Source organism: Salvelinus namaycush, unplaced genomic scaffold (genome assembly GCF_016432855.1).
Source record: "Salvelinus namaycush isolate Seneca unplaced genomic scaffold, SaNama_1.0 Scaffold566, whole genome shotgun sequence".
Lineage (NCBI taxonomy): Eukaryota > Metazoa > Chordata > Actinopteri > Salmoniformes > Salmonidae > Salvelinus > Salvelinus namaycush.
Window position 1 is genome coordinate 124,213 of NW_024061271.1, and position 22,442 is coordinate 146,654.

Below are 22,442 nucleotides of genomic sequence, written 5' to 3' on the forward strand. Positions count from 1 at the left end.
AAAAGGTTTAAACCGGTGGGCTATTTACAGATGGGCCGTGTACAGGTGCAGTGATCTGTGAGCTGCTCTGACAGCTGGTGCTTATAGTTAGTGAGGTAGAAAATAGTCTCCAACTTCAGAGAACTGGAAGGAAAGACGGCCAAAAGAGGTTTTGGCTTTGGGGATGACAAGTCAAATATACCTGCTGGAGCGCAGCTACGGGTGGGTGTTGCTATGGTGACCAGTGAGCTGAGATAAGGCGGGGCTTTACCTAACAGACTTATAGATGACCTGGAGCCAGTGGGTTTGGAGACGAATATGTAGTGAGGGCCAGCCGATTAGAGCATACAGATCGCAGTGGTGGGTAGTATATGGGGCTTTGGTGATAAAACGGATGGCACTGTGATAGACTGCATCCAGTTTGCTGAGTAGAGTGTTGGAGGCAATTTTGTAAATGACATCGCCGAAGTCGAGGATCGGTAGGATAGTCAGTTTTACGAGGGTATGTTTGGCGTCGTGAGTGACGGAGGCTTTGTTGCGAAATAGGAAGCCGATTTCTAGATTTAATTTTGGATTGGAGATGTTTAATGTGAGTCTGGAAGGAGAGTTTACAGTCTAGCCAGACACCTAGGTATTTCTAGTTGTCCACATATTCTAAGTCAGAACCGTCCAGAGTAGTGATGCTAGTCGGGCGGGCGGGTGCGGCCTGCGAACAGTTGAAAAGCATGCATTTAGTTTTACTAGCGTTTAAGAGCAGTTGGGTTGCCACGGAAGGAGTGTTGTATGGCATTGAAGCTCGTTTGGAGGTTTGTTAACACAGTGTCCAAACAAGGGCCAGATGTATACAGAATGGTGTCGTCTGCGTAGAGGTGGATCAGGGAATCACCCGCAGAAAGAGCGACATCGTTGATATATACAGAGAAAAGAGTCGGCCAGAGAATTGAACCCTGTGTGTGTGTGTGTGTGTGTGTGTGTGTGTGTGTATGTGTGTGTGTGTGTGTGTGTGTGTGTGTGTGTGTGTGTGTGTGTGTGTGTGTGTGTGTGTGTGTGTGTGTGTGTGTGTGTGTGTGTGTGTGTGTGTGTGTGTGTGTTGTAACAGAATGCTACATGTGGCTAAGAGGAGGGCAGTGATGACAGAACATTGACAGGCTCACAACACAGTAACAGGTTTAAACCGATGTGAACTGGTTTATCTATTAAGGAACTTGAGATTTAACAACGGATTCAGAAATGTGTAAAATAAAACGTCCTCGCAGGGTATGAGGCTGGTCTGCTTCTTCTAACAATAAGATAATCCAGTGACCTGTGTCCCAATCATCTCTCCTTCCTCCTAAAGTGTGCACTTGATCACTTAATTTCACTGATTATAAATAGACCAGGCGATATGTGAAAATGATGTTCACTTTTGTATAAAAGAATGAAACTTGGTACACTTGTACAGTTTGGGACACAACACATTGGTATAGACGTCACCTTTTCTCTGTGTTATCATGTTTGGTTCAGCAAGTGTTTTTGCAATGGCTCCATATCTGGAAAAAGGTTCAGGGCTCCAAACTGTACAAGTTTACCAAGTATCATGCTTTATAAAAAAAGTGAACATTTCACCTAAAATTGGACAGAAATTGTACTAAAAGGAAACAAACATATTGGATAACAAGGAGCGGCGTGATGTCACAAACAGACAGGCTATGGGGAATGAAATGGGCGGCTTCTGCCAGGGAACTCCCACTCCTTCATAAAGTAAACAGACCGGCTTCAGCTGTGGGCGTGGCGGTGCAGACAAGTTTGCTATCAGGGGAACTGCTGGCCAATGGGGTGGAGCGTTGGCTTGGAAACGTGGCGCTTACACCAGTTACATAAAATGCTTTAGTTAGAAAGGGAATGAAGAGGTCTATTAGACCTCAGGATAAGACCCAGATGCAGACAGTTCGAAAATAACAAAAGTTTATTTACAAAACAGGGCGGCAGGCAAACGACAGGTCAAGGGCAGGCAGAGGTCAGTAATCCAGGGCAGTGTCAAGAGGTACAGAACGGCAGGCAGGGTCAGGGCAGGAAGAATGGTCAAAATCCGGGAGAACTAGAAAACAGGAACTAACGGGAAACAGGAGTAGGGGGAAAAACTGCTGGTAGGCTTGATGAAACAAGATGAACTGGCAACAGACAAACAGAGAACACAGGTATAAATACACTGGGGATAATGGGGCAGATCGGCAACACCTGGAGGGGGTCGGGACAAGCACAAAGACAGGTGAAACAGACCAGGGTGTGACAAAGTGTCACGAACGTCGTCAGGGAAATGACCGGACCAAGGTGCAGCGTGGTGAGCGCACATTTTCCTTTATTATAAATGTCGCCAACAAAACAAGAAACAACAAAAACAAACGTGAAGCTTACTAGGGCTATACAGGGCACTAACAAAGACAACTACCCACAACTAAGGTGGAAAAACAGGCTGCCTAAGTATGATTCCCAATCAGAGACAACGATAGACAGCTGTCCCTGATTGAGAACCATACCCGGCCAAAACATAGAAACAGAAAACATAGAAATAAAGAAACTAGAATGCCCACCCTAGTCACACCCTGGCCTAACCAACATAGAGAATAAAAGCCTCTCTATGGCCAGGGCCTGACACACGGTCTGTTTTATGATACATGAGTTAAGGTTAGACTGACAACCTGACAGGGTTGGTGTATAACATCACTTATTCTATGGAAACATACATACAATCACATTGGATAATGTTGCCTCCACATAAGAAACATTTTACAGAAAGTCTTAGTTTGTCAGTAACTGTCTAAATGGAGGAGTAGGTAAAGACATGACAGATTATAGACTGTCTTAGTTTGTCAGTAACTGTCTAAATGGAGGTAAAGACATGACAGATTATAGACTGTCTTAGTTTGTCAGTAACTGTCTGAATGGAGGAGTAGGTAAAGACATGACAGATTATAGACTGTCTTAGTTTGTCAGTAACTGTCTGAATGGAGGAGTAGGTAAAGACATGACAGATTATAGACTGTCTTAGTTTGTCAGTAACTGTCTGAATGGAGGTAAAGACATGACAGATTATAGACTGTCTTAGTTTGTCAGTAACTGTCTAAATGGAGGAGTAGGTAAAGACATGACAGATTATAGACTGTCTTAGTTTGTCAGTAACTGTCTGAATGGAGGTAAAGACATGATAGATTATAGACTGTCTTAGTTTGTCAGTAACTGTCTAAATGGAGGTAAAGACATGGCAGATTATAGACTGTCTTAGTTTGTCAGTAACTGTCTGAATGGAGGTAAAGACATGGCAGATTATAGACTGTCTTAGTTTGTCAGTAACTGTCTGAATGGAGGAGTAGGTAAAGACATGACAGATTATAGACTGTCTTAGTTTGTCAGTAACTGTCTGAATGGAGGAGTAGGTAAAGACATGACAGATTATAGACTGTCTTAGTTTGTCAGTAACTGTCTGAATGGAGGTAAAGACATGGCAGATTATAGACTGTCTTAGTTTGTCAGTAACTGTCTGAATGGAGGAGTAGGTAAAGACATGACAGATTATAGACTGTCTTAGTTTGTCAGTAACTGTCTAAATGTAGGTAAAAACATGGCAGATTATAGACTGTCTTAGTTTGTCAGTAACTGTCTAAATGGACGAGTAGGTAAAGACATGACAGATTATAGACTGTCTTAGTTTGTCAGTAACTGTCTAGATGTAGATAAAGACATGGCAGATTATAGACTGTCTTAGTTTGTCAGTAACTGTCTAAATGGACGAGTAGGTAAAGACATGACAGATTATAGACTCTTAGTTTGTCAGTAACTGTCTGAATGGAGGAGTAGGTAAAGACATGACAGATTATAGACTGTCTTAGTTTGTCAGTAACTGTCTGAATGGAGGAGTAGGTAAAGACATGACAGGTTATAGACTGTCTTAGTTTGTCAGTAACTGTCTAGATGAAGGAGTAGATAAAGACATGACAGATTATAGACTGTCTTAGTTTGTCAGTAACTGTCTAAATGTAGGTAAAGACATGACAGATTATAGACTGTCTTAGTTTGTCAGTAACTGTCTGAATGTAGATAAAGACATGGCAGATTATAGACTGTCTTAGTTTGTCGGTAACTGTCTAAATGGAGGTAAAGACATGACAGATTATAGACTGTCTTAGTTTGTCAGTAACTGTCTGAATGGAGGTAAAGACATGACAGATTATAGACTGTCTTAGTTTGTCAGTAACTGTCTAAATGGAGGTAAAGACATGACAGATTATAGACTGTCTTAGTTTGTCAGTAACTGTCTAAATGGAGGAGTAGGTAAAGACATGACAGATTATAGACTCTTAGTTTGTCAGTAACTGTCTGAATGGAGGTAAAGACATGACAGATTATAGACTGTCTTAGTTTGTCAGTAACTGTCTAAATGGAGGTAAAGACATGACAGATTATAGACTGTCTTAGTTTGTCAGTAACTGTCTAAATGGAGAAGTAGGTAAAGACATGACAGGTTATAGACTGTCTTAGTTTGTCAGTAACTGTCTGAATGTAGGTAAAGACATGACAGATTATAGAAAGTGGACTGAGGATATTCTGATGATTGTTTGACTACAATTCTGAATTTATTAATGTTATTTTACTCTGTAGCAGCTGATGTTTCTAACTCTGTAGAGGCCAAAGTCTTTGGTTTATCTCCCTACAAGCCTCGAGGGTTAATGTTTACAGAACATGTATTGCTGTTTTATCAGGGTATAAAGGTCTGCTTATCTCTCCCAGGATTCCAGCCTGTCAGTTAGACATGTTCTCTGCTTGTGCTGGGTGGTACGAACAAAGCTCAGACATATTGACCGTTCTGTTATTTCTTTTTGTAGCTGAGTGAGCTGTGATTTACATCTACAATGAGTCTCTCTGGGGAGAGAGAGGAGGGGACCACTGCCTCTAAAATGAGTCTCTCTGGGGAGAGAGAGGAGGGGACCACTGCCTCTACAATGAGTCTCTGCGGGGAGAGAGAGGAGGGGACCACTGCCTCTAAAATGAGTCTCTCTGGGGAGAGAGAGGAGGAGACTACTGCCTCTAAAATGACTCAAGACACCAGTTCTGAGAGGTAAGTGATGAATTGTCAAATGTACAGTTCTTTTAAAGGTATAAAACTTATTTTTGAGAAGTGTTGCCAAGTTAATTTAAGTCCTAAAATCTAATGACCAAATGCAGACTGTAGCTTTATAAAGAAACATCAGGACTTCTAGAAGTTCCACTATACAGTTGTTAAAATGAAGTAGATGAGGTATTGATGTGATATTGATGAGGTGATTTGTCTCCCTGTTTTGTTCAGTGTCCAGAAGCCCAGAGCAGAGTCACCTACAACCAGCCTGCAATCAATGAAGAGTGATCAGTCAATAGGTCACCCACCTGCTTTCAGCCAGGAACCATTACCAGATGACAATAAGGAAGTGGAGAGTTTGGACAGTGAGGATGCATTAAAGATCACACACAACCTTCTGGACAGAAGAAGTAAGACTGTGTTTCATACAATATTACAAAGAAGGGTTCACACATACACACACACACACACACACACACACACACACACACACACACACACACACACACACACACACACACACACACACACACACACACACACACACACACACACACACACACACACACACACGCACACACATAAACTTATGAGTCTCAACTCTCATTGTTTTCCTACAGGTCAAACTCTGCTGACAGTCCAACAAGACATTAAGGCTAAACTGAAACACAAGTATCAACACATATCTGAAGGAATTGGACACCATGGAAACCAAAGTCTGTTCAAGGACATCTACACAGAGCTCTACATCACAGAGGGTGGAAGTGGAGGGCTCAATAATGAACATGAGGTTAGACAGATAGAGATGGCATCCAAGAAACAAACCACACAAGAGACACCAATCAAATGCAATGACATCTTCAAGCCTTTACCTGGACAAGACAAACCTATCAGAACTGTGCTGACAAAAGGAATCGCTGGCATTGGAAAAACAGTCTCTGTGCAGAAGGTCATCCTTGACTGGGCAGAGGGAAAAGCAAATCAGGACGTTCATTTATTGTTTCCTCTTCCTTTCCGTGATCTGAACCAGAAAAAGGATCAATACAGTCTGATGCAACTTCTTTCCCACTACTTCTCAGAGCTGAAAAAGATTGACAGCATTGAAGATGGTGAAACCAAAACTGTTTTCATTTTTGATGGTCTGGATGAGTGTCGACTTCCTCTAGACTTCAAAAACAAGGAGAAGTGCTGTGATGTCACGAACCCAACCTCAGTGGACGTGCTGCTGACAAACCTCATCAAGGGGAATCTGCTTCCCTCTGCTCATCTCTGGATAACCACACGACCTGCAGCAGCCAATCAGATCCCTCCTGATTGTATTAACCGGGTGACAGAGGTACGAGGGTTCAATGATCCACAGAAGGAGGAGTACTTCAGGAAGAAGATCCCAGATCAGAATCTGGCCAATGATATCATCAAACACATGAAGACATCTAGGAGCCTCCACATCATGTGCCACATGCCAGTCTTCTGTTGGATATCAGCCACTGTCCTTGAGATGATACTGAAAGAGGCATGGAAGGATGAAGTCCCCAAAACTCTGACCCAGATGTACTCACACTTCATACTCATCCAAATCATTGTGAAGAACAGGAAGTACAACAAAGCCACAGAGACAAACCCAAAGGAACTGTCTCAGTCAGACAAAGAGATGATCCTGAAACTGGCAAAGCTGGCTTTCCAACAGCTGCAGAAGGGCAACCTGATCTTCTATGAGGAGGACCTGAGAGAATGTGGCCTTGAAGTCACAGAGGCATCAGAGTACTCAGCATTGTGTACAGAGTTCTTTAAAGAAGAATCTGGGCTGGACCAAGAGAAGGTCTACAGCTTTGTGCATCTGAGCATTCAGGAGTTTCTAGCAGCAGTGCATGCTTTAGAATCATGTCTGGACAAGAAGGAAAATGTTTTCTCCCCCAAAGCAGTCACTAGTTATGATGATGAAGTGAAGGAGTCAATCATAAAAGCAGTCACTAGTGATGATGAAGAGGAGTCAATCAGAAAGGCAGTCACTAGTGATGATGAAGAGGAGTCAATCAGAAAGGCAGTCACTAGTGATGATGAAGAGGAGTCAATCAGAAAGGCAGTCACTAGTGATGATGAAGAGGAGTCAATCAGAAAAGCAGTCACTAGTGATGATGAAGAGGAGTCAATCAGAAAGGCAGTCACTAGTGATGATGAAGAGGAGTCAATCAGAAAAGCAGTCACTAGTGATGATGAAGAGGAGTCAATCAGAAAGGCAGTCACTAGTGATGATGAAGAGGAGTCAATCAGAAAAGCAGTCACTAGTGATGATGAAGAGGAGTCAATCAGAAAGGCAGTCACTAGTGATGATGAAGAGGAGTCAATCAGAAAAGCAGTCACTAGTGATGATGAAGAGGAGTCAATCAGAAAAGCAGTCACTAGTGATGATGAAGAGGAGTCAATCAGAAAGGCAGTCACTAGTGATGATGAAGAGGAGTCAATCAGAAAAGCAGTCACTAGTGATGATGAAGAGGAGTCAATCAGAAAGGCAGTCACTAGTGATGATGAAGAGGAGTCAATCAGAAAAGCAGTCACTAGTGATGATGAAGAGGAGTCAATCAGAAAGGCAGTCACTAGTGATGATGAAGAGGAGTCAATCAGAAAAGCAGTCACTAGTGATGATGAAGAGGAGTCAATCAGAAAAGCAGTCACTAGTGATGATGAAGAGGAGTCAATCAGAAAAGCAGTCACTAGTGATGATGAAGAGGAGTCAATCAGAAAAGCAGTCACTAGTGATGATGAAGAGGAGTCAATCAGAAAAGCAGTCACTAGTGATGATGAAGATTATGATTACTATCACGATGAAGACAAGAAGGAAAATGTTTTCTCCCCCACTAGTGATGAAGACAAGTGGGGAAATGTTTTCTCCCCCACTAGTGATAAAGACAAGTGGGGAAATGTTTTCTCCCCCACTAGTGATAAAGACAAGTGGGGAAATGTTTTCTCCCCCACTAGTGATAAAGACAAGTGGGGAAATGTTTTCTCCCCCACTAGTGATAAAGACAAGTGGGGAAATGTTTTCTCCCCCACTAGTGATGATGAAGAGAAGGAGTCAATCCAGTTGTCTGACTTACACAAGAGCGCAGTGGACCAGGCCTTGAAGAGTAAGAATGGACACCTGGACCTGTTCCTCCGCTTCCTTCTAGGTCTCTCACTGGAGTCCAATCAGAATCTGTTACGAGGCCTTCTGACACAGACAGGAAGTACAACACAGACCAATGAGAGCACAGTTGAGTACCTTTCAGACAAGCTCGAGGAGGAATCCTCACCAGAAAGGATCATCAACTTGTTTCACTGTCTGAATGAACTTGGTTCCAACTCTCTAGTTGAAGACATGCAGACCTCCCTGCGATCAGGAACCCTTTCAGCAACAAGACTAAAACCTGACCAATGTTCAGCCCTGGCCTACCTGTTACTGATGTCAGAGGAGGTGCTGGAGGAGTTTGACCTGAAGACATACAACACATCAGAGGAAGGTTATCAGAGGTTGCTGCCGGTAGTGAAAACATGCAAGAGAGCACTGTAAGTTCTGTTATTGAGTTGATGTTTACAGTATCATTATAATGAAGGATTTGTATATCTAACAGATTATCTCCTCTCTCCAGACTGGATCACTGTGAACTCACATATAAATCCTGTGAGACTCTGGCCTCAGCTCTGCAGACACCAAACTCCCCCCTGAGAGACCTGGACCTCAGCTACAATGACCTGGGAGACAGAGGAGTGGAGCTGCTCTGTGTTGGACTAACCAGTCCACTCTGCAACATACAGACACTAGAGTGAGCTAACTATCTTCAGTATCCACTGTCTTTATAGTGTTCATATATTTGTAGGAATTATGTGTTATGTTTTTAACATTATTTGAACATCTTGGTAAATATGCAGAAACATACATACGATGTGATAAATATATGAAACTAAGGTTAAATATCTTGAGTGAGTTAATGTTTTTAACACAGTCTAATCATGACCTTCTGTTATTGTCTTAATGCATCTCATTATTCTTAAAGCTTTGCATATTTAACAGTGTATCAACATATCTCCTCTCTCCAGACTTCATGGCTGTAAACTCACATATAAATCCTGTGAGACTCTGGCCTCAGCTCTGCAGACACCAAACTCCCCCCTGAGAGAACTGGACCTCAGCTATAATGACCTGGGAGACAGAGGAGTGGAGCTGCTCTGTGATGGACTAGCCAGTCCACTCTGCAACATACAGACACTAGTGTGAGTTAAATATCTTCAGTATGAGTTATTATGTGGATGTTTTAAACATATGTTAATCATGTGCTCTTCTGGCCTCTAGTCTGGGTCAGTGTGGTCTGACAGAGGGTTGCTGTTCAGATCTGGCCTCAGTCCTGAGTTCACCCAACTCACAACTGAACCAACTGAAGCTGAGAGACAATGACCTGCAGGACTCAGGAGTTACACTGCTGTCTGCTGGACTGGAGGATCCAGACTGTAAACTACACACACTGGGGTAAGTACAGCTGTTTCAGTCAGGTCGGTACTGAGCTGAGTTACACTGCTGTCTGCTGGACTGGAGGATCCAGACTGTAAACTACACACACTGGGGTAAGTACAGCTGTTTCAGTCAGGTCGGTACTGAGCTGAGTTACACTGCTGTCTGCTGGACTGGAGGATCCAGACTGTAAACTACACACACTGGGGTAAGTACAGCTGTTTCAGTCAGGTCAGTGCTGAGTTTAGTAAAACAAATACTCTGAAAATCTGATGTTTCATGACAATGTTTGTGTCATGGACAAAATGTATTGGTGTCCTACAAGATGATTGACACCAGTACACCAACCTAGACAGCTGTTGTTTGTCTCTCTGTAGGCTGTCTGGCTGTCTGGTCACAGAGGAGGGCTGTACTGCTCTGTCTTCAGCTCTGAGGTCAAACCCCTCCCACCTGAAAGAGCTGGACCTGAGCTACAATCACCCAGGAGACTCTGCAGGGGGACTGCTTTCAGCTGCTCTGGTGGATCCCACATATAAACTGATGAAGCTGAAGTAAGTCAGAATAGATGTCCTAATATAGTGTGAGCAGCGGTTGTGTCATATGTAGTGTAGTAGGGTCAGTAACATGAGGACATGATGGTAGAATTAAGGGGAAGTTTACTCAGCAGGCTGAGCACTCCAACACAGCATACATCATCACCACATGAATACTCTTCTGCATCTCTGATATCCTGTTGGAATTGTACTCCGTTCTGTATGCAGTAGGTAGGATAGAATACCTGTATGTCTATAGTAATGAATTGTACTCCATTCTGTATGCAGTAGGTAGGATATAATAGCTGTATGTCTCTAGTAAGGAATTGTACTCCCTCCTGTATGCAGTAGGTAGGATAGAATACCTGTATGTCTCTAGTAATGAATTGTACTCCGTTCTGTATGCAGTAGGTAGGATAGAATACCTGTAGGTCTCTAGTAATGAATTGTACTCCGTTCTGTATGCAGTAGGTAGGATAGAATACCTGTATGTCTCTAGTAATGAATTGTACTCCGTTTTGTATGCAGTAGGTAGGATAGAATACCTGTATATCTCTAGTAATGAATTGTACTCCATTCTGTATGCAGTAGCTAGGATATAATACCTGTATGTCTCTAGTAATGAATTGTACTCCATTCTGTATGCAGTAGGTAGGATAGAATACCTGTATGTCTCTAGTAATGAATTGTACTCCATTCTGTATACAGTAGGTAGGATAGAATACCTGTATGTCTCTAGTAATGAACTGTACTCCGTTCTGTATGCAGTAGGTAGGATATAATACCTGTATATCTCTAGTAATGAATTGTACTCCATTCTGTATGCAGTAGGTAGGATATAATACCTGTATATCTCTAGTAATGAATTGTACTCCATTCTGTATGCAGTAGGTAGGATAGAATACCTGTATGTCTCTAGTAATGAATTGTACTCCGTTCTGTATGCAGTAGGTAGGATAGAATACCTGTATGTCTCTAGTAATGAACTTGGATAGTGCACCAGAACACAACAATATGGTTTAAATGTTGACTGCTTTATTAGGTCTTTGTCAGTCAATAACCTGTTTCTCCTACAGTGTGGATCATGGTGGAGAGTGCTGGCTGAAATCAGGGCTGAGGAAATGTAAGTCTCTTTAATCCTAATTAACTGCATATTCAGAACGATAGTAACGTAGTAACTAATCAATACTTGTTCTGTTCCTACAAAACAACATTGTATGTGAAGATGTGGTTTCATTAAACTCTCCTTTTGTCTACAGATGCCTGTCATCTCACCCTGGACCCAAATACAGCAAACCCAAACCTGGTACTGTCTGAGGGGAACAGGAAGGTGACATGGGTGAAAGAGGAGCAGCATTATGAAGACCATCCAGACAGATTTGACTATCATCCCCAAGTTCTCTGCAGAGAAGGCTTATCTGGATGTCGTTATTACTGGGAGGTGGAGAGGGATGGTGACGTGGCTTACATTGGTGTGGTGTACGAAGGACTGAAGAGGAAGGGAGATGAGGATGACAGTAGGATTGGATCCAATAGGGAGTCCTGGTGTTTAGTCTGCTCTTATAGTGGTTCTACATTTTTCCATGCTGGAGTCAGTAGGAGATCCATCCCTCGTCCTGATTCTAACAGAGTTGGAGTGTATCTGGACTGGCCAGCTGGTACTTTGACCTTCTATAGTGTGTCCTCCTCTGGGACACTGACACACCTTTACACAGAACACACCACATTCACTGAACCCCTCTATCCTGGGTTTAAGGTTTACTCCTCCTCAGTGACCCTGTGTCAGATAGATGACCAACACATTCAGAGGTGAGTCATAGCAATGTTTTATCATTTATTTTCCTCTGGAATCATTGATATAATTAGACTAGTAATGGTGTGTTTTAATGTGTTCTGTTGGACCTAGTTAGACTGTGCCTAGTTAAATGTCACCATCAGTATTGACTTTATGGATGGTGACATAGTGGGTTATGTCACATTTAGGCAATACACCCTACATAGGGAGCTGTTCTGTCACCCTTTATACACCCTTTGTACTGCTTATGAAGACTGTATGTATGTTATATCAAGCCTTTATAAGTTGTATTTAGTTTAATCACAGTCTATCCTTCTGCTTTACCAACACCAGAGACCATGGTGGAGAGAGTTGGATCAAGCCTGGACCTGAGAACACCAGAGACCATGATGGAGAGTGTTGGATCAAGCCTGGACCTGAGGACACCAGAGACCACGGTGGAGAGTGTTGGATCAAGCCTGGACCTGAGGACACCAGAGACCATGGTGGAGAGTGTTGGATCAAGCCTGGACCTGAGGACACCAGAGACCATGGTGGAGAGTGTTGGATCAAGCCTGGACCTGAGGACACCAGAGACCATGATGGAGAGTGTTGGATCAAGTCTGAACCTGAGGACACCAGAGACCATGGTGGAGAGTGTTGTGTCAAGCCTGGACCTGAGGACACCAGAGACCATGGTGGAGAGTGTTGGATCAAGCCTGGACCTGAGGACACCAGAGACCATGGTGGAGAGTGTTGGATCAAGCCTGGACCTGAGGACACCAGAGACCATGGTGGAGAGTGTTGTGTCAAGCCTGGACCTGAGAAATGTGAGTTAACTGATCATTGTTTTTAAATCAAACTATGATTAAAGCGTTCATTATACTTGAGTCCCAGACAAGGAACACAATCATGATCTATTTGGTCAAAACAAACTTAAAGGTAGAGTCAGCGATTTATGATGTAGATGCACAAAGTAAACAACATAGTGCAGGGGTTCTTAAACTTTTTCAGCCTGGGACACAAATTACAGATGTTGTGTTTTTCTGGTACCCAAGCTCAGGAAAATATGCAACTATATGTAAATATCGGAACATTTCATTGCCCTTATGCCTAAAACAAATGCAATATAGACAAAAACAAATAACAATGAAATGAAATACCCATATAAATATGTATTCATGTTCATTTTCCCCCATTAAAAACATTCTTACACATCTGTCTAGGTTGGAACTGTTGCTGCTAAAATACAATAAATAATTTTCATTCTTAACTGGAATAAACTGATTGCTCACATCACACAGATGTAGACTAGAAAACACACACAGTCCTAATGAGAGGTGTGTGTCTGGTTGAAGTTTTCAACAAGCAGGTCTGTTCTGGGCTCTGTGTTTAACAGTGCAACCCTGATGTCATACTCAGCCTTGAGACTGTTTCTGTACTTGTTTTTTAAGTATGTCAGAGTTGAGAACCCAGACTCACGTAGGTATGTGGAGCCAAACTGGATCAGAATATCTACTGCTTTCTCAGTCAGGCAGGAGACCGCTTCCTGCTGTAGGTATGTGGAACCAAACTGGATCAGAATATCTACTGCTTTCTCAGTCAGGCAGGAGACCGCTTCCTGCTGTAGGTATGTGGAGCCAAACTGGGTCAGAATATCTACTGCTTTCTCAGTCAGGCAGGAGACCGCTTCCTGCTGTAGGTGAGTGTTTGCCTCAAAAATCATCTCGCTTCAATCAGTTTATTCCAGTTCAGAATACTAATTATTACTTGTATTTAAACAGCAACAGTTCCAACCAAGACTAGTTTTCAACAATCATTTCTACAGTAAGATAGATGTACAGTAGGCCTGATAATATTTGTTTAAATATTAATCTGTACCGTTACTAAGGGTTGCACCATCAGTAACTAGCTAGCTTGCTTTCGCTAATTTTAGCAATTAGCTGTGTACAAGGCCAGTGGATTGTTTGAAAGAGAAACTCACATCTACTACTATGAGAGTTAGTACTCCCTTATTTCTGCTTATCATCACCTGTTATAAAATGACAACAATGTCTTGCTAGCTGACTTAGTTTTCCACCGTCGAAGCATTCTGCCTTGTTCTGAAAGAAGTCACTGGGTTTACCATCATGCTGTGGATGTTTGGTCAGGACGTGTCGTTTAATTAATTTGTTCGTTTTGAGAGACTCATTACTACCGTTAAGCACTTCCCCGCACAAAACACACTGAGGGCGCTCCTCGTTATTTCTCAACGTTTGTATTAAAGAGAGAGAAACTCATCCCTGTGTAACGGATGTGAAATGGCTAGCTAGTTAGCGGGTACGCGCTAGTAGCATTTCAATCAGTTACGTCACTTGCTCTGAGACTTTAAGTAGGGTTGCCCCTTGCTTTGCAAGAGCCGCGGCTTTTGTGGAGCGATGGGTAACGACGGGGACGGTTTAAAGTTATATCTGTTACATTGATGCTGTTGACCCGGATCACTGGTTGCTGCGGAAAAGGAGGAGGTTGAAAGGGGGGTGAGTGTAACGGATGTGAAATGGCTAGCTAGTTAGCGGGTACGCGCTAGTAGCATTTCAATCAGTTACGTCACTTGCTCTGAGACTTTAAGTAGGGTTGCCCCTTGCTTTGCAAGGGCCGTGGCCTTTGTGGAGCGATGGGTAACGATGCTTCGTGGGCGACCGTTGTTGATGTGTGCAGAGGGTCCCTGGTTCGCGCCCGTGTCGGGGCGAGGGGACGGTTTAAAGTTATACTGTTACACCTGTATTTGCGTTTTATGACAATTGAACTCAGTCAGAACTTGTGGCTAGCATGAGTCCATTTGATGACATTGGTGAGTGATGTTGAGTGGGAATGACAAGTCAGTGGCTGACAGGGCATCATCTGCTGCTGAACGACAGATGTGTCGCGGAGTTATCTTCAAGAAAACCGCAGGAAAAATATCCGGTGAACCGCGAAGCACACGGGCATCTCCCTCTCCTACTCACGCAGCTGCCAAACTGAACAGAGAGCGCAGATACACTTGGCCGAATCAATTCCAGTAATTAATGAAATAATTATACATTTACTCTGACACGTCGTGACCCACCATTAACAGGTCCGCGAACAGGTCCGTATAGTGGGTCAATTTCTGCAACAACTGAGCGCGTTGGAGGGCAAGGCTAGACCACTGTTTTGTTTCCGTGGTTACCACGTTGTAAGAGAGTGAAGAGAACCTTTGTACATGGACAGATACTGTGTGAGAGAGAAGTCAGGCATCTTGCTCGTCACAATATCTGTGGCGCTGCTCCTACATCATCATTTAGCTGACTCTACCTTTAAGCTCTCAGTCTAGGATCTAGCAGAAATCAGACCCTCAACATTAACAAAACATGGACCAGAACGATGTTGTTTCCTGCTTCCACAAACATTCATTAATATAACACTAATGTCAGATTAGGGTATGTTAATGTGTGGCCATTGAGAATGTTGCTCACTTACAATCATTTGTATTACAATAAGATTGTCCGTTTTAAATAACAACTACTTTTGACTTCAGTGATTCCTCAGAGCTGTAAGACTTGTGACCATGTTGAGGTAAGTCATAATGTCAATTATTTTACATCAAATCAAATGTATTTATAAAGCCCTTCTTACGTCAGCTGATATCTCAAAGTGCTGTACAGAAACCCAGCCTAAAACCCCAAACAGCAAGCAATGCAGGTGTAGAAGCACGGTGGCTAGGAACAACTCCCTAGAAAGGCCAGAACCTAGAGAGGAACCAGGCTATGAGGGGTGGCCAGTCCTCTTCTGGCTGTGCCGGGTGGAGATTATAACAGAACATGGCCAAGATGTTCAAGTGTTCATAGATGACCAGCAGGGTCAAATAATAATAATCACAGTGGATGTCGAGGGTGCAACAGGTCAGCACCTCAGGAGTAAATGTCAGTTGGCTTTTCATAGCCGATCATTCAGAGTATCTCTACCGCTCCTGCTGTCTCTAGAGAGTTGAAAACAGCACGAGTCTCAAAGCCAGGTGTGTACTGACCAACCATTCATACTGGGATATAGACAGTCCTGTGTTCTGCTTGTAGGCATGCAGGATTTTAGCTGTTGTCATATTTTGTCATTAGACAGTTTAATTGATAAATCACCAGCATTCCATGTAATATTGAATAAATACATTAGATAAATGACTGTTTATTTAATGGGCCAGTTTCCCGGACACAGATTAAGCCTAGTCCTGGACCTGAAAGAACTTTCTATTGAAACTTCCATTGAGCATGCTTTTTAGTCCAGCACTAGACTCAATCTGTGTCCAGGAAACAGGCCCCATATGTATTACTGACATGCTTGTCCTTGTTCAGGACTCCACACACTGGCTTCAGATTGAACCCTTGACTTCCACTGTCCAGGGAGTGACAATGTTCAGGTAAAATAACTACTTTTAACATTTCATTCCACCTGCTAGTGTATTTCCCCATTACCTTTGGGAGTAGTCTTCTAATCCAACCTCTCCATTTGACCATTGACCCTCTCTACCATATCTTGTTGTTGCCCTCAGACACAGGACACCCAAAGGGAGTTATGAGTGCACAGTGTCTGGGCTCCGCTGGCTGTGTGAGAGAGATGTCATTCTGAAGTATCACTTCAGGAACTGGGATCCCTACAGTCACCTTCTGAAAGACATGCAGTACACACAAGGTGGTCCATTGCTGGACATCACTATGGAGTTAGGTGAACTGGAGGAAGTTCATCTGCCACACTTTGTCTGTTTAGGTAAAACCATATAGAAATAGTATTCAGAAAGACATTTCCATGTAACTGAGTTTCACTTCCTGAATGAATGAACTATTCTGGGAGTTTGAGTTTACTGTGATCTGCTACTGCATATTCTTTGTGTTTTAGATGGATGAATAATACAATATTTGTCTTTCTCTCCTTTGTATTGTGTTGTTCAGGGACCAACCCTTCCCTGAGGAATGAGATGAAGATTCTTCATGTAGAGGAACATGGAGTGTCTTTAGAGGAAGTGCATGAGGTCACCAGATTCCATGCTAAGATTCTCCATCCCAAGTTCTCACTTATCTCTGTTATACTGAGCTATATCTTTTCATGGAACGTAGATGTCCACTGTGAGCTGATGCTCTATCTGACAGTGAAAAGGGAAACATTAATTTCTCGCCTATACCTGTTCCCCTGGAACCCCGGCCAAATACAGGTGAGGGACCATTATTTCAGAGATGACCTTAACTAACCAGTGGTGCAGTTTGTTGACACTCATTAAATGAAGATAAGTGTGTTGCTAGTTTTCTGAATAATGTTTGAATAAGACTATACATTGACTGGCTGGGTATTCCATGCCTCGTTTCGCAGGCTGTGGAACAACAGGAAAAGTCTCAAGGGTCTTCAAGGATTCTCATCTCAAGACCAGAGCGGTCCTTCAAACTGAATAGTTCCATCAGACTGAACATTCCCTGTTCTACCTCCATCAATCCACAGGTACAGTTTCAGTAGAATAAGAACATGAATCTGACATTTAAGTCACAGTTCTATCCATTGCTCTCTGTCTCTTTTCCTCTCTGTCTCTCTCTCTCTGTCTCTCGCTGTCGCCTTCTCGCTGTCTCTCTCTCTCTGTCTCTCGCTGTCGCCTTCTCGCTGTCTCTCTCTCTCTGTCTCTCTCTCTCTGTCTCTCTCTCTCGCTGTCGCCTTCTCGCTGTCTCTCTCTCTCTGTCTCTCTCTCTCGCTCTCAATTCAATTCAAATGGCTTTATTGGCATGAGAAACATATGTTTACATTGCCAAAACAACCTCTCTCTCCAGAAGATTCATCTCATACAAAGAGACACCACACCAAGCTTTTTCAGGGCGGTTATGAAAATGACAGGGATTGACATTGAGATGGAGTTATTCAGTGATGATGAGAGGACAGTATGGAAAGAAAAAGTATCACAAGGTAGGAGAATATTTATTTATTTATTTAACCAGGTAGGCTAGTTGAGAACAAGTTCTCATTTACAACTGCGACCTGGCCAAGATAAAGCAAAGCAGTGCGACACAAACAACACAGAGTTATACATGGAATTAACAAACATACAGTCAATAATACAATAGAAAAAGTCTGTATACAGTGTGTGCAAATGAGGTAAGATAAGGGAGGTAAGGCAATAAATAGGCCATAGTGGCGAAATAATTACAATATAGCAATTAAACACTGGACTGGTAGATGCGCAGAAGATGAATGTGCAAGTAGTAGAGATACTGGGGTGCAAAGGAGCAAAATAAATAAATAAATACAGTATGGGGATGAGGTAGTTGGATGGGATATGTAAATCATCACTTTGTACTTTAGTACCAGATGCTATTTAGAGTGATATAACCTCATGTTGTTTATCTTTCAGATGATTACATCACTGACACCCGTTCAACAAGTAAGTAAACATGAGTTACAGTGCATTCGGAAAGTTTTCAGACCCCTTGACTTTTTCCACATTTTGTTACATTACAGCCTTATTCTAAAATTGATTCAATTGTTTTTTTTACCTCATCAACACAATACCCCATAATGACAAAGCAAAAACAGACAAAACTGAAAGCTTGGCACACCTGTATTTGGGGAGTTACTCTTCTTCTCTGCAGATCCTATCAAGCTCTGCCAGGTTGGATGGAGAGCGTCGTTGCATAGCTATTTTCAGGTCTCCAGAGATGTTAGATCGGGTTCAAGTCCGGGCTCTGGCTGGGCCACTCAAGGACATTGAGACTTGTCCCGAAGTCACTTCTGCATTGTCTTGGCTGTGTGCTTAGGGTAGTTGTCCTGTTGGAAGGTGAACCTTCACCCCAGTCTGAGGTCCTGAGCTCTCTGGAGCAGGTTTTCATCAAGGATCTCTCTGTACTTTTCTCCGTTCATCTTTCCCTCGATCCTGACTAGTCTCCCTGCCGCTGAAAAACATCCCCACAGCATGATGCTGCCACCACCATGCTTCACCGTAGGGATGCTGCCACCACCATGCTTCACCGTAGGGATGCTGCCACCACCATGCTTCACCGTAGGGATGCTGCCACCACCATGCTTCACCGTAGGGATGGTGCCAGGTTTCCTCCAGATGTGACGCTTGGCATTCAGGCCAAAGAGTTCAATCTTGGTTTCATCATACAAGAGAATTTTGTTTCACATGGTCTGAGAGTCCTTTAGGTGCCTTTTGGCTAACTCGAAGCAGGCTGTCATGTGCCTTTTACTGAGGATTGGCTTCAGTCTGGCCACTACCATAAAGGCCTGATTGGTGGAGTGCTGCAGAGATGGTTGTCTTTCTGGAAGGTTCTCCCATCTCCACAGAGGAACTCTGGAGCTCTGTCAGAGTGACCATTGGGTTCTTGGTCACCTCCCTGACCAAGGCCCTTCTCCTCTGATTGCTCAGTTTGGCCGTGCAGCCAGCTCTAGGAAGAGTCTTGGTGGTTCCAAACTCCTTCCACTTAAGAATGATGGAGGCCACTGTGTTCATGGGGACCTTCAATGCTGCAGATATTTTCCGGTACCCTTCCCCAGATCTGGGCCTCGACATAATCCTATCTCGGAGCGCTACAGACAATATCTTCAACATCATGGTTTGGTTTTTGCTCTGACATGCACTGTCAACTATGGGACCTTATATAGACAGGTGTGTGTGCCTTTCCAAATCATGTCCAATCAATTGAGTTTACCACAGGTGGACCCCAATCAAGTTGTAGAAACATCTCAAGAATGATCAATGGAAACAGGATTCACCTGAACTCAATTTCGAGTCTCATAGCAAAGAGTCTGAATAGTTATGTAAATAAGGTTCTGTTTATTTTTAATACATTTGTAAACATTTGCAAAAATCTGTTTTCACTTTGTCAGTATGGGGTGTCGTGTGTAGATTGATGAGGGAAAACATTTATTTAATCAATTTTAGAATAAGGCTGTAACGTAAGAAAATGTGGAAAAAGTCAAGGGGTCTGAATACTTTCTGAATGCACTGTACAAACCAATGGCATGAGGGCCAGTCAACATGGTTTACTGTAGGACCTGGACTAGTCCTGATTATAAAAGACTGACTTCAAGAACAATGACATCTCCTCCAGGACTTGATGTAGATTAGCCTGGTTCTGAATGACCCAATGACATCTCCTCCAGGACTTGATGTAGATTAGCCTGGTTCTGAATACCCAATGACATCTCCTCCAGGACTTGATGTAGATTATCCTGGTTCTGAATGACCCAATGACATCTCCTCCAGGACTTGATGTAGATTAGTCTGGTTCTGAATGACCCAATGACATCTCCTCCAGGACTTGATGTAGATTAGCCTGGTTCTGAATACCCAATGACATCTCCTCCAGGACTTGATGTAGATTATCCTGGTTCTGAATGCCCCAATGACATCTCCTCCAGGACTTGATGTAGATTAGCCTGGTTCTGAATGACCCAATGACATCTCCTCCAGGACTTGATGTAAATTAGCCTGGTTCTGAATGACCCAATGACATCTCCTCCAGGACTTGATGTAGATTAGCCTGGTTCTGAATACCCAATGACATCTCCTCCAGGACTTGATGTAGATTAGCCTGGTTCTGAATGACCCAATGACATCTCCTCCAGGACTTGATGTAGATTAGTCTGGTTCTGAATGACCCAATGACATCTCCTCCAGGACTTGATGTAGATTAGCCTGGTTCTGAATACCCAATGACATCTCCTCCAGGACTTGATGTAGATTAGTCTGGTTCTGAATACCCAATGACATCTCCTCCAGGACTTGATGTAGATTAGCCTGGTTCTGAATGACCCAATGACATCTCCTCCAGGACTTGATGTAGATTAGCCTGGTTCTGAATGACCCAATGACATCTCCTCCAGGACTTGATGTAGATTAGTCTGGTTCTGAATGACCCAATGACATCTCCTCCAGGACTTGATGTAGATTAGTCTGGTTCTGAATGACCCAATGACATCTCCTCCAGGACTTGATGTAGATTAGCCTGGTTCTGAATGCCCCAATGACATCTCCTCCAGGACTTGATGTAGATTAGCCTGGTTCTGAATGACCCAATGACATCTCCTCCAGGACTTGATGTAGATTAGCCTGGTTCTGAATGACCCAATGACATCTCCTCCAGGACTTGATGTAGATTAGCCTGGTTCTGAATGACCCAATGACATCTCCTCCAGGACTTGATGTAGATTAGCCTGGTTCTGAATGACCCAGCCTGTTTTTCTATGTCTGTGAAACCGTCCTAAATGTGAATGTGATATGTTCAGGTCATTATTGTAAAAGAGAATGTTTTCTCAGTACTTTTATTTTAGGAGTCTGCTTCTAAATGACTGAAATGTAAAATGTACAAATGTAGTTATTTTGTAACCTGACTCTCTCAGGTGCTGTGTTGGGGGCAGGAGGTCCGGCTGAGAGCAGTCTGACTGGTTCTCCAGAGCACCAGCTGCGTTCTGTACGGACAAAGTTTGTGAACCAAGTGTCAAAAGCTGTCCTGAATGGACTGCTGGACGGACTCCTGCAACACACAGTCATCAACCAGGAGGAAATGGAGTCAGTGAAGGTGATCGCTGAGAGGGCAGAGAAGGCACGTGACATCATCGACATGGTGTTGAGAAAAGGAACGGAGTCGTGTTCCAGGATGATCAACCTTCTTGGGGAGCTGGACCACTGTCTTTGTTCACAGCTTCAGATCAACAGTGTTGGTGTACCAACCTAATGGTAGAATGGATAGTAACAGTGTTGGGGTACCATCCTAATGGTAGAATGGATAGTAATAGTGTTGGGGTACCAACCTAATGGTATAATGGATAGTAACAGTGTTGGGGTACCAACCTAATGGTAGAATGGATAGTAACAGTGTTGGGGTACCAACCTAATGGTATAATGGATAGTAACAGTGTTGGGGTACCAACCTAATGGTAGAATGGATAGTAACAGTGTTGGGGTACCATCCTAATGGTAGAATGGATAGTAACAGTGTTGGGGTACCAACCTAATGGTAGAATGGATAGTAACAGTGTTGGGGTACCAACCTAATGGTAGAATGGATAGTAACAGTGTTGGGGTACCAACCTAATGGTAGAATGGATAGTAACAGTGTTGGGGTACCAACCTAATGGTAGAATGGATAGTAACAGTGTTGGGGTACCAACCTAATGGTAGAATGGATAGTAACAGTGTTGGGGTACCATCCTAATGGTAGAATGGATAGTAACAGTGTTGGGGTACCAACCTAATGGTAGAATGGATAGTAACAGTGTTGGGGTACCAATCTAATGGTAGAATGGATAATAACAGTGTTGGGGTACCAACCTAATGGTAGAATGGATAGTAACAGTGTTGGGGTACCAACCTAATTGTAGAATGGATAGTAACAGTGTTGGGGTACCAACCTAATGGTAGAATGGATAGTAACAGTGTTGGGGTACCAACCTAATGGTAGAATGGATAGTAACAGTGTTGGGGTACCAACCTAATGGTAGAATGGATAGTAACAGTGTTGGGGTCCCAACCTAATGGTAGAATGGATAGTAACAGTGTTGGGGTACCAACCTAATGGTAGAATGGATAATAACAGTGTTGGGGTACCAACCTAATGG

At 43.1% G+C, this 22,442-nt stretch overlaps 1 protein-coding gene across 1 annotated transcript in view; it reads left to right on the forward strand.

The window, feature by feature from the left end:
• Positions 1 to 21,611, forward strand: part of LOC120041864 (NACHT, LRR and PYD domains-containing protein 12-like) — a 52,792-nt gene extending 31,181 nt beyond the window's left edge. Inside the window, exons 10-16 of the mRNA XM_038986731.1 lie at positions 16,202 to 16,266; positions 16,399 to 16,613; positions 16,796 to 17,055; positions 17,211 to 17,336; positions 17,657 to 17,789; positions 18,235 to 18,264; positions 21,225 to 21,611. Of these exons, the coding sequence (XP_038842659.1) occupies positions 16,202 to 16,266; positions 16,399 to 16,613; positions 16,796 to 17,055; positions 17,211 to 17,336; positions 17,657 to 17,789; positions 18,235 to 18,264; positions 21,225 to 21,559 (1,164 nt within the window). The 3' untranslated portion in view covers positions 21,560 to 21,611. The remainder of the gene's footprint in view (positions 1 to 16,201; positions 16,267 to 16,398; positions 16,614 to 16,795; positions 17,056 to 17,210; positions 17,337 to 17,656; positions 17,790 to 18,234; positions 18,265 to 21,224) is intronic.
• Positions 21,612 to 22,442: the final 831 nt, after the last annotated feature.